The sequence below is a fragment of the Sinohyriopsis cumingii genome, chromosome 5, assembly GCF_028554795.1.
Source record: "Sinohyriopsis cumingii isolate HCF-2022 chromosome 5, ASM2855479v2, whole genome shotgun sequence".
NCBI classification, from domain to species: Eukaryota; Metazoa; Mollusca; class Bivalvia; order Unionida; family Unionidae; genus Sinohyriopsis; species Sinohyriopsis cumingii.
In genome coordinates, this window is record NC_142965.1 from 59,769,558 (window position 1) to 59,783,140 (window position 13,583).

General features: G+C 40.5%; 1 protein-coding gene across 2 annotated transcripts in view; it reads left to right on the plus strand.

Annotated features, from left to right (window-relative positions):
• The window catches only part of LOC149799256 (integrator complex subunit 6-A-like), a 96,035-nt gene that overhangs the window by 71,205 nt on the left and 11,247 nt on the right, over positions 1 to 13,583 (plus strand). For both annotated transcript variants that reach the window (XM_089958554.1, XM_089958555.1), the window contains one exon: positions 4,510 to 4,821. In XM_089958554.1, coding sequence (XP_089814680.1) covers positions 4,510 to 4,821 — 312 coding nt within the window. The remainder of the gene's footprint in view (positions 1 to 4,509; positions 4,822 to 13,583) is intronic.

Genomic DNA, 13,583 nt, shown 5'->3' on the forward strand with positions numbered 1-13,583 from the left:
TATCAGCAAAGGGTTTTCACTGAAGGAATTGTAAATTTGCAATTATGTCTGGTTGGTCCTAAGTTGAAATGAATCTGATCTAATGTTCAGTATGGTGAAGATGATGGCTGTTTTGAATATCTTGTTATCACTATTCCGCCTGTATGGATAGTCATGTTCACTGAAAGACTCACAATTATGTCTAGTTGGGCCTAAATGAAAATGGTCCTGATTTGCCATCCAATATGGACACAATGGCATCTTTCTTAAAAATCAAATTATCTCATCTCCCCAGAATGGATGGTTGTATTGACATGAGATATTTATGAAAAGATGTGCTGGTTATAAATGAAAATGGTACCCATTGGGCTTGCATTCGAATGGTACCCATTGGGCTTGCACTCGAATGGTACCCATTGGGCTTGCACTCCAGCATCTGATTTGGCACAGTTAACCTCAAACTTCTGCCTTTTGGATCTAGCGTCAAATATATGGGAATTGAATCTGGTGGGGCTGCTGTCAGTTGCCCAAATGATTTCCAGTCGCCATTAACAGCAGCACCTCATCATATGTAGCGAGTTTTTAGCTTACTCTGGATTCCAGAGTTTCTCAGTACGATTTGTGTAAGACCTCTTGGTTTTTATGTCTCTAGCTCATCAGTTGTGCTGCATTATGTTACATGAATGGTTTTGTCCTTCACATCACACGAGGTCATATTATCCTCCAAAGGATAATCATACGGTAAAACCTGTTACGAGAGAGTGCCCCTTCTGCCAACAAAAAGTGGTCTCTCAGGACCTGTCATCTCTCATAGCAGGTTTGTACAAAAAGACCAGTTTCCAGGGTCCAGTTTCAGAACAATTACAAGAAAAATAACCACAATCACTTTATTAATAGTTCTTGTTAAAATATTGTATGCATTCGTCTAAAAACAAAATATTATAGCAATAAAGATATACTTATATCATTAAACATGAAATCACATTTACAATTGAAGATCACATATTTTAGCATCTGAAATCGTTTCTAAATTACTTGTTTTCCTTTATAACAACCTAAATTTGTTTGACTGATGTTTAAACCACTTTTTTGCAAGTGGTCTGCTCTTTTTCACTTCTTTCAGTTACAATAATTATTTTCTCCAGCCTTATTATTTGTCTTTTTCTAGTTAGAGGTTCATTTTATTGTTATTAAGGTTCTAGGTGTAAAAATTATTAGTGCTGAGTTGTAATATCGAATGTAAAGACGACTTTGACTGGACTGTGGGAAAATATGCATTGCATATCAAACAATTAATGAAATAAAAAGAAACAATTATCTCATCGAGAAACAGAACCATTTACTCAGAGACAAAAGTCAACGGCTTCATTCAAAGATGACATACAGGGATTAACTCTATAAGCAAAGTGTGTAACCTGGTCACACCAACTTGAGTATACGACAGCTTTGTGATTGGGATGTAATCACTTAACATCGGGTGCGGGGGAGATACAACAAACATCACAAGTCTTGAACACTATCAGTCGAATCCTGCAAACAATTCTCTCCTGCTAGTTTAATAGACAATGACCTTATTCACCCCCAGGCAATACGGACTAACTCTGAAGACAAACCGTATACACGACCACTACATCAACTTCGGCACTACAACAGCAGTTTGTCACATGTACATTAGCCTGGTTTACAGACTGTAGCATCTATCACCAGTACCAACAATTCTTTTTTTTATCTTACTTTTGTGTTTGATTTTTATCAGAAGAATCATTACTAACCACGCGGTCATTGTAACAATTGATTACATATAGGTCAGTGGTGTCTGTCTGTTCTCACGATACGGTCATTGATAAGAATGCTGGATCTTACAATAAGGCCGGGAAACATGCTAAGTGTGGGAATAATTAGTCTGGTTCCCTGCTTTTTATGCTCCCTGCATTGCTCACCCCTATAAAGGTAGCGGAGAACAACACTGGGAAGCATAAGAAGGAGGGAACCAGGCTGGGAAATACTCTACATATGCTTTAGTCTGGTTTATGACAGAAACTATAAAACACTATAGACATAGCTAACCAAATTCAGACATTAGTAGCCAGCCTAATTTTTATTTTATTTTTTTTAAAATTTAGAACAGTATGAACAGTTGTTTTTACAGGGATTAAATACAGGTCGGTGATGTTTATCCTCGTTTTTGCGATGAGGTCGAAATGCATATTTTGCCAAGACATCATGGTCACTGGTCACATTCAGCAGGTGGTCGCTCATAACAGAGTGTTTATGTCATATGTGGTCGGAAATGATAGGTGGTCGCTCATAGCAGTTTTTACTGTAGTAGATGCTCATGCACTTCCTTCTCTATTCTTCTGTTATTTGTTTGATTGGGTAATGTATTCAAAGCTGCAAGGAATGTTTTATCCTAAATTATATTCTAAGAGCATACATACCAATCATAACAATGAGGCCGCTCTCCCCGTACGTACACCTCCCTGAAAATGTGAACATCTTTAATATATCATTAAAGTATATACCAGAGAATATCTGATATACAGATAGCCAAAAAAAAGTGATTCCTGATAAGATGTGGAGGCGTACCCTCCCATCTGCTGGGGTCGTTTAGTTACCCCTGGTCTCTGGCATGTTTTATTACTGTTGTAACTCGTCAGATGGAATTGATCTGGTTGATTTTATTGTGTTTGGAATATCACACACAGTTGGCTGTAATTGGATTGGATCAACAGTTTTATCAACTTCTCCAATAACTCTAATTTTTGGTCCAGTAGAGGGTATAAATTGAACTGTGTTATATATTATCATGTTTCTTGATATATTCCTTCTTTTGAAGATTGTATTACGTTGTTGATATGACACTCTTAGACCCATCAATATTCATTTGGATGTGTAGCACTTGGGATGCAAAAGGTCCATGTCATTGATTATAGGGCCAAAACATCTAAGTTCTCATGGGAGGAAATTTTTTTAAGTTAAATTAAACTATGACATGGTCATTTTGCATCACAACCACAGCACATCAGAATAGATATCAATGGGTCTAAGAGTGTGTTTGTGATCCAATCCAATTACATCTATGTGTGATATTCCAGACACTATGGATAAATATCTTCTGCAGTCTTACGCTTAGCATTAAAGAAACTTTGTTTGTCTATATTATACAAAGTTAAGCATTTGTAATCTAAATAAAAATGAAAAGTTTTCTAGTCTTTTCTTTGTTTATATCTCAGTTTAAAAAATAATTTTCTATAATTACGTTTTGTCCACCATTTTAGCCAAATTCTGGCTGCAAGACAAATGGTATCATTCGAAACCTGGATGCTGCAATAGTAGGTCTCATCCATACAATTGTCACATGACCTAACATCTAGCAATACCAGCCACACCATCGACAAAGGATATATAAACTTCTCACTGACAAGAAAAAGTGATAAGTTGAACAAATGAATCAATCACGTCAATTCCCGCTGAGTTAAAAAAGTAATGAAACTGGTCAGGGATCAGGGGTGACTAGACCACACCAGCAGATGGGAGGGTATGCATCTGTCATCACTTTCTTTAATTGGAAGTGAAAGTGACCCTCTGCAGGATACCAATCTGACCAATCCGAAAATGACAGAGCCAGATTCATCTCTACATCATCAGCACTTCATCCAACTACTCCAGAACTACATGGAATAAAAAAGATGGGAATAATAACGAAAAGAGAAAACTGGACATTCTGGTTTCAAAGCACTAACAAACCAAGCATTGGCTACTAGCTAAGTGTCTGTACACCTTAACCAATCAGACCACAACATAAACTGTATTCTTTATTAGATAATAGAAATCGTCTAATTTGATAAAAAGCTGTAGCAATTTTATTGGAGAGATAGAGAATTTGATTGGATGTGCCAATTACATACTGAATGGTATCAGCATCTCTGTTTAAATGGGAGTCCAGGCATTTTTAACTTGATATAGCCACCTAGCAGTTACATCAGGACGTTATTATTATGGTCTCTTGGAAGTTTTACTTCCAGTCAATGTTATATTAAACATATATGTCACATGAAGACAGGAAATACACATTTTCTCATCTTTCAAAGAGGTAGCCAGAGTTGTGTTATAACAGTATAATTTCATACATATTTTCAGAGAAATATAAAAAGGGAAACATTTTTATTTTGCTAAATCACAAAATTTGTGAACATGAAAAGGAAATTAATTCACATTAGTTGTATTTTTTCCAAAAGAAATACTGACAACAAATGAAAACTATGAATGAAGTTTATGTCACAATTGATAAAACCTCAAAGTACACACAGTATGATGCCATACAAAATGTTTTGCCATTGATGCAAATGATATACATAAACCAGACCCCCAGTCATCATATTACTGATAAATAATTCAACAGTTAATTATTTTCAGTAATTGAATTGTTTATGAAATTAATGCAAATAATCGTTTAAAAAATTCCCAGAAAATTTGCCTTTCATTTGAATGACAAATATTTTCTGTATACAAATATATTTTTTTTTGTAGATGCAGAAGATTCTTTGTCAGTTGTTAGTGAACCATCAACAGAGGGCTCAGAGGTTGATTCCATGGACACTGAAGAGGAAAAATTCAGTAATTTCAATCACATAGACGAGATTCAAGACTCTTCAGAAAATGGACCAGACAGGCCAAATGGGCGTGTAAGCCCCGACTCAAACTTAGATGATGAAAACATTCCGTGCAATAGCGATACAAATTTTCATGCAAAGCACAACACAAAAAAAGATGCTATTAACTGGTCACTTAATTACAAATTGCGAAATGCAGTGTTCAAGGAGCTAAAGAAACCTGGACGAAGTAAGTCTACTGGCATTTATGTCTGTATTCATAACCAGGAAGTAAGTCTACTGGTATTATGTCTGTATTCATAACCAGGAAGTAAGTCTACTGGTATTATGTCTGTATTCATAACCAGGAAGTAAGTCTACTGGTATTATGTCTGTATCCATAACCAGGCCTTGGAAATTCATTTAAAAGTTGACTTTCCCTTCGGCATGTGAATTTCCTTTTGTTTCATTGCCTGTTGAAATTCTCACTTACTCAGCTAAGGCATGTTATAGGTAGTATTTGATTTATTATTTACCATGGGTGATCTGTATATGGGTATTTGCTTTTCTTGTCAGTATTAATTTGCCTTCGGCAGTGGCAGTGGGAATTTTGAATTTCTGATAACTCTTTACATACATGGCTTCTGATATGAATCTTGACTATTTATGCTGGCATATGAAAGAATTTTGTGAATGCATCAGTTCATACCGTTTTTATTGGATTCCTCTGAATATTGGTACATATAATGGTCATCAGAAGTTATGCATATTGACCTTTCATTTTATTCACATGTGTTCACTTTGACTGAGCTCATCTCCATAATGGAACTAGGGGTACCATTCTGCTGGTTTAAGTAAGTTTTAACCTTTTGCTCTGGGACTATGGTTGGCATGTTTGTATGTTGGAATAGATTTTCTTGCCAGAGTAGCAATTTTTCTATTTTTTGTATGCCTGCTGTCATGCAGATCTTGTTCTATGATGTCTGTGACCAATTTTGTTATAGCACAGCAACTTGAGTTGTCCACCAGCTAGTGTTACAAAACTATGTGGATAGTTGGCACATGGGGTAATGATGAACTCAATTGATTTTTGAGTCAAAAAGAATCATTGTGCCTGAAAGAAGAAAAATGGTTTCTCCTTCAAATAGTTCCCTGATCACATTAACGTTAGGGATATAAGCCTGCTACCTGTCGAATCCAGCCCTACTAAAAGATGAAAATTCATCTTTTCTGTCTATCTCATATAGACCAAAGGGCAATAACTCTTGCCCCTTACCTCCGCTTGCCACCGCCATGTGTCACTAGTTTTTAAGCTTCGCTTGTACTGATAACACATACTTTATACCTCCAAACAATCCAAGCCATCTTAGCGTTAAATTGGACCATCCGAAGTTAAATTTGGATTTATTGCGATGGACAATCATTCTTTTACAGTAGAAATGTCAACCAAATGCATGAAATGCAAAAAGTTCAAAGCAAAAGAAGACAACCATCACTCTTGTATTGTATGTACCAAGTGTACATCATCTATACCATGCAGCGTGTGTAATACTTGGACAGAGCAAATGTGGGCTGATCTAGTCCAGAAGGCAGTAAGAGGGAGGGATAGACGGAATAAGTCGATGAAAGATAGCATTGATGTCCTCAATATACATCCGAAGACAGCCTCCATTGCGAGTCTTGTGGGGGAGGTTGGGGTCCCCCCTACACCTAAAAATTGTCGTTTGCAACCATCAGCCACAGTAACATCAGCGGCAATGGAGGAAAATAATGTTGACAGGGTACAACAGTCCACCTTTGAACAGATGCGTTGTTTGGTCCAGGAAATGACGACGCAGCTATTGACATCAGGCCAGATATTACCCTTATTTGCCTCGCTCGCTTCCACAGCTTTTTCTGACTCTTTGGGGGAATGTTCCCCCAATTTTAGGCTGCCCAGTGGGTGTAAGTCTCCCCGCATGTCCGAGCATGGCCTTCGGGCCTGTAAGTCAGGACGCATGGGGTTTTTACCGGATCCATTGGATCCATTTCATTATACAACCTCTACATCACCGGCGGTCCAGCTGTCCCAGCATGGGGACCCTATTGCTAAAATGGTCCGACCAAATATGATTTACGGGGATCTTAGTCATAAATCCGTCCGTCAAGCTGTACCGCCGGCAACATACCAATACTATGGCGGAGATTTTAGTGAGAAATCTGTCCGTCCAGCCAGGCCATTGGAGCAGCCAGTACTGGTGATAGCAGGACCATTGCCAACATTCAGGCCAACCACAAGCCAGACAAACCAGCCGGCAGGGCCGGCCGGCCATATGTTCATGGCTTATCCACAAGGGAGAGTTAGTGACAGTGTCAAGGATGACGGAATCGCGTCATCTATGCCACATGGTATGCTCTATCCAGAAATGCAAGCTATTCCAGAACACGACTCCGCACCCAGTGAGGATGACGAAACTCCTGCAAATCAGCCGTACACAGATCCAACCATGGAATGGACTGAGTTTGGCTTCAAGGCAGCAGTGGAAGAAATTTATAGGGTGTTGGCAACTTCAGAATGCCCTCCACCTCCTACCGCCACTCAAGACTACAAAGTTAAGGCGTCTGTAGATCTTGACGGGGAGGAAGAGACGCCGTCCTTCCGGCTCCTTCCCCAGTCGGCAAAAATTAAGGAGATCAGTGATCGTCTATCAGGATGAATAGGTGATCCGTGGAATGCTAAGGCGTTCTTTTCAGAAAGCCAAGTACCAGTGACGTTCTCGTGTCGCTGGTACAAAACTCATTCAGACGCCTTCAGTATGGATCTTCGGCCCTGGACAAAAATATGGCAGCAGTTCACATGTCTGCTCCACTGTTTTACAAAGTGGACAAAAATGTGTTCCATGCCACGTCAAAGCTAGTCCAGAACGTAGTTGCTACGTCTTCAATGTTAGACTTGGCTTCATTAGCCATTTTCTGACTCACAGAAAAATTCGACAATGACCAAGCTTGGGAAGCGACGGCCCGGATTGCTAGAGTTATTAACAGGGCAGCTCACCATTCCATGACTGATGCATTGACTGCTTCTGCCAACTTAGACCTGATACGACGTGACGCATGTCTGCGGTCCACGTCGCTCAAGACCCATCATACTCTGGCTTTACGGATGGCTCCGTTTGGGTTGCCTTTATTCTTTGGAGGAAAAATTTAAGAAGTTCAGAAGCAGGCAGCTCAACTCACCGCCCAACCCTCGCAGACATTTAGAAAAAATCAGCCCCTGCCACAGTGGAGGGATGATTGGTGGACCAGGGACAAGGGATCCTTACAATCAAATGTGCAGTATAGATCCCAACCCAATGCCAGGAGACAACAGTCTAATCAAGCTAGGAGGTAACCATACAGAGGCGGTAAGAAACAAAGTTTCTCCGTCTTCAAGCCTCCTAACTCTAAAGTTGACATACCCTCCCCACCACCCGCGGACAGCCTACCTGTGGGCGGCCGCCTCCTGCAATTTCAGGACCACTGGACCACCATTTTTTCCTCAGAACGATTGGGTGATCATTTCGAAGGGGCTTCGGATTTCATTTATCCAACCCCCTCCCCTGTCCTCCTCTCCCCTCCTCACGGACGTACCATCCGATCGGGAGAAGGATACCTTTCTACAACAGGAGATACGGTCGCTCATAGAAAAACGGGCGGTGGAGATTGTGAAAAAAAACGCAATCGCCAGGGTTTTATTCCAGGCTGTTTCTTATCCAGAAGGCAAACGGCAAGTTGAGGCCGATCATCGACCTGAGTCGCCTCAACCAGTACATTTTACCACCGAAATTCAAGATGGAAACTGTGAGATCAATCCATCTTTCCATCTGGCGGGACGAGTATGCCGTCAGTCTCAATATGACCGACGCATATTTTCACGTCCCTATCCACACAGCGTCACGGAAATTTCTCTGATTTGCTTACCACGACGCAGTTTATCAGTTCCAGGTCCTACCCTTTGGCCTCAACGTCAGCCCTTGGGCTTTTGCGTCGTCACCCTGTTCCGCTCAGCTTCATCTACAGGGACAGCAGTGTACTTGGACGACATCCTCCGGAAACATATGGTAAGTTCTATTCTGCTCAAAGGCAGAAACGATCTTTTAGCACTTTTAGATCATCTAGGTTTTCTCGTGAACTGGGAAAAGTCTGATCTCCATCCATCCCAGCGTTTTGTCCATCTGGGTATGGAGTTTCTCACCGATCTGAATCTGGTATGGCTTCCTCGCGCTCACGTAATCCGCATCTTCGAATTCGCCGAGTCCGTTTCCAACAGGACATGGATTTCAGCGAGAGAATTCTTGCAACTCTTCAGATTATTCAATGTGGCGGCAGACTTGATCGCGCTTGGCCATCTTTTTATGCGTCCCTTACAAATGATGTTGCTGGCACAATGGCGCCCCTTTTCAAGTCCCCTCAATCAAACAGTAATGATCACATCTGAGATACGATCATTCCTGCGTCAGTGGCACAACCCAGGTTGGCTGTCCATGGGGATTCCTCTGGATATGCCCCAAGCGGAGATAACGGTATGTACCGATGCCAGTACCTACGGTTGGGGTGCCCACCTGTTGCCGGACTTTGCTACAGTCAGCGGCACGTGTGAGCCAGGGGAGAGGCCTCTCCACATCAACCTTTTAGAAATGAGGGCTGTCATCAATGCCTTTCATTTCTGGAAAGATCAACTCTCAGGAAAAACCGTCCTCATATGTCAAACAACTCTGTGGTGGTGACTTGCCTCCTCAGACAAGGGGGCACCAAATCACCAGACCTGTGCATTCTGATCTGGCAGTTTCTACGTTGGTATGACAACCTCCACATCAACGTACAAATCAGACACATTCCCGGCAGACTCAATGTCTTGGCCGACACTCTATCCAGGAAAGGTCAAGTCATTCACACGGAATGGTCACTCCATCAATCAGTCTTTCTTCGGATTTGCATACTTTGGGGGTGTCCGATGATCGATCTTTTTGTGACAAGGTGGAATCGCAAGTTGCCCACCTTCGTATCTCCTGTTCCAGACCCAGAGGCTTGGGCCGTGGACGCTCTGTCGATCAGCTGGGAGGGCTTGTGGGCATTCGCCTACCCTCCCATGGTTTTGGTACCGAAAATAATCCAGAGGTTAAGGGGTCAGAACTGTCGGATGATTCTGATTGCCTATCTCAGATGGAACAAGTCCTGGGTCACCGATCTAGCGATAGATCTACCCAGGAAGATTCCAACCAGCCCAAATCTTCTCAAACAACCGCGGTCACTGGTGTTCCACCCCTGCCCGGACTGTCTTCTTCTTTACGCTTGGCTCTTGTCCGGAAAGCCTTGCGAGACAAACAATTTAAACCTTCGATTGTGGAGAGAATCTCAAGAGCAAGAAGGCCCTCCACTCTGAAGGCTTACGAGGGAAAGTGGCGTGTTTTCAGGGACTGGTGCCATATCAATAACATCGCCCCTTTGAGTGTCTCAATCCCTCAACTGGCCGACTCTTTTCTCTGGCTTTTCAAGGAGAAACAGTTGGCCCCAATTACTGTCAAAGGCTACCGCTCCATGATATCAGACACATTCCGCCATCATGGTAGATGTGATATTGGGCATAACAAAGATCTATCAGATCTTTTAGCCAATTTTGATTTCAATCGACCAAAATCCCTCACCCTGTTTCCAAAATGGAATCTGTCCTGGGTTTTAACATGGCTCAATTCAGACAAATTTGAACCTTTAGCCCACACTTCGTTAAAGCTACTATCATACAAAACATGTTTCTTGATAGCCTTAGCTTCAGCATACAGGGTGAGCGAGTTACATGACCTTTCCAGTGACCCTAACTTTCTTCAGTTCAGATCAGATGGTTCGGTGGTCCTCCTGACGCAACCAGGCTTTGTAGCCAAAAATAGGTTACCATCCATTGGCAATCAAAGAATCGTCATTCGCTCGCTCTCTTCCATAGATAAGTCAAGAGCAACAGCCATGCAAGATCCTGTTCGTGCACTCAAGCACTATTTAAAACGCACAGAGGCATGTTGGGACACACATTAGCGCCTCTTTCTTCTGGTCAAAGCTGGTAAACGGGATATCACCCCTCAAGCCCTTGCTTCATGGCTGAAGTGGGTTATACGCTCAGCGTACTCTGAGGTCTCACAAGATCAGAGTCGCCTCATGAAGATTACAGCTGATGAGATTAGAGCAATCTCGGCGAACCTTGCATTTGAACGCAATGTTTCGATCCGAGATATAATAGAAGCTGTTGGCTGGCATGCAGAATCAACCTTCTCCAGTTTTTATCTCAGAGATTTGGCTTCGCAGAGGCAAACCTTGAATCTGGTAGGTCTGGTGTCGGCAGCCCAAATGACCACCAGACCCATTTAAAACAATCAGTACAGCCTATCAGCTTCGCTGGATTCGCCAGTGAAATTTCGTAGGTAAGAAGATTTCAATAACTATCTTCTTAACCGTATATAGGGGTCACATATCACGTGACCCTAGGCTGTGTTGCTGATGAAATTAGGAGAACGGGTTATCGTTCAAATGGGGAATCCAGCCATCATTCCCTAGAAGGTACCTGGGGTGGAGGTAGGATGCTCAGATTCCCTCCTCCTATTACCTATTCTCCTAACGTTAATGTGATCGGGGAACGTATTTGAAGGAGAAAGCAAATTTTTAGTTAATTATGTTTCTCCGAGAATACTTACCCGATCACATTACTTAAAAACCCTCCCAACCACCCCGCTATGCGAGCATCCTTGTATAATATATATCACTCAGCTTAAAAAACTAGTGACACCTGGCGGTGGCAAGGGGAGGTAAGGGGCAAGAGTTATTGTCCTTTGGTCTATATGAGATAGACAGAAAAGACGAATTTTCATCTTTTAGTAGGGCTGGATTCGAGAGGTAGCATGCTTATATCCCTAACGTTAATGTGATCGGGTAAGTATTCTCGGAGAAACATAATTTACTAAAAATTTGCTTTCTGCACAATAACTCACTCTTCACTGTCTGCAGTTACATTGTAGGAGGTTTGCTTATGGGTAAGAAAGAACCATGTCCAAATGTCTTAAGGTCAAGGTTGCTGTTTGTAGGAAGAAAAATGGTTTCTGCAAAGTAACATTAGTATTTTATCACAGACCTGGACCTGATTTTGGAGTCAATTTCATGGGCAAGGGTCCCTGGGGGAAAAAGTGGTTTCTGCAGACATTTTGCTTATCTGCATGAAGGTGTAGTTCATGGTACTCTTATTTTAATTTTTTTAAAATTTCCTGGTCATTGACATTTTGGTCACCAATACATAATCAACATTTATGTGGTTGGACATTTTAAAAAAATGGTAGCTCATTAAGCAAATGAAACTGGGTAGGTAAATTTGTGTATATATGTGTGTGTGTGTATGTATATATATATAGAGAGAGAGAGAACCTAAGTAGATTTTCTGGCTTTTACAGCAATTTTTCAGCTTTTACCTTAATTGACTTAAACGAAAAGGAGAAATTTTGGGATGTCCTGTTGTCCTTCATCAATCAATCAGTTAAAACTAGATTTTTATTATTACTCCTCCTAAACCACATCAGAGATTGCCATGTGACTTTACACATTCATCCCATGGTCATGTAGGTCAAAAATAAAAACCATGCTGACTGGACATCTAAATTAATATAGCCACTACAATTATCATCTAGAAAATATTATTATAGCTATTATGCCTGAATGGAAAGTGATATTCACATTAGGTTTTCACTTCAAGACTTTTTATAATATCTGGTTGGTCCTAATGAAAATGTGGCACTCAGATATCCTATATGAATACTGTTGTGGCTGTCTTGAAAATCTTATTTTCCAGATGGAAAGTCATGTTGACATGGAGTTTTTACAGCAAGACTTTTTATGTCTGGTTGGTCCTACTTTTCCCATTTAGGAAATATGTCAGCCCTTATGTTTTTTAGATCTGAATTTCCATAGTTAGGCCCATTTCATTTTTATTCTTGTTCTCTCTCCCTCTCTCTTTCTCTCTCTCTCTCTCTCTCTCTCTCTCTCTCTCTCATATGATGAACAGATCTTTAAATGTGTCAAGACTGTAGACCACTTAGTATACAATTATATAATCATTATCAGTAAGGAAGTACCATGAATTTTTTTGCAAAAAATGAACTCCAAAGAACAAAAAGCTGGTTTCAAAGATTAACTTTTTAAAATTTGATTTTCACAGGAATACTGCAAATGAGTAGTAACTGAACTTAACATATATACTTGCTTACAGGACAAATCCAACTCATATTACAGACCCAGATCTGCCAGTGCATAATGCACTGGCAAATCTGGGTCTGTGCAGTTTGTTACGAGTAATCAGTTGGACAATCAATATTGATCTTGATCTGAAGGCACATTATGCAATGGCAGATCATGATATTTGTTGTTGGCAGTTTGACTCGACTTATAAGCAAGTACAGATGGTACATGAGCTGTTGCTTTTTTGATATTCTGTTACCCAGTGTCCTTTTTAAACTAATGACAAACAGACAACAGACTCAAATTTAGGAGGGAAAAAAATTGCGAGGGGCGGGGGTAGCAAAACTTATTAAAAAAATTATAAATGGGGTCATGAGGTTCAGGGAAACTTTTTTTTAACTTCACAATCAAAAAAGGCTGGGAACCACTTCAGTAGAACACAGAATATCAGTCCCTTCAAGTTACTTTTGTTGAAGTTTTGACTAGTCCTTTCTTTTCCTAAAATTTTTTGTTGGCATCATTTGTATAAATTTTAAATGTATTCTTGCGAGGTAGCAGGTACATTTTTTTTGTATGTATGTAGCCTGTTCAGATTTTCAGAAAATGTACAATTTTCAAGGTTCTTTTAAACAAAAGTGAACATTTTGCAATTTTTTTTGTCTAAACTTCAACCTTATTTTGCACTTTTTTTTGTCTAAACTTCAACCTTATTAGCACAATTAGATTGTTATTTACTAAAACCTTGTTAGCACAATTATAAAAAGTACTGCCTAGGTTAAGCAAATT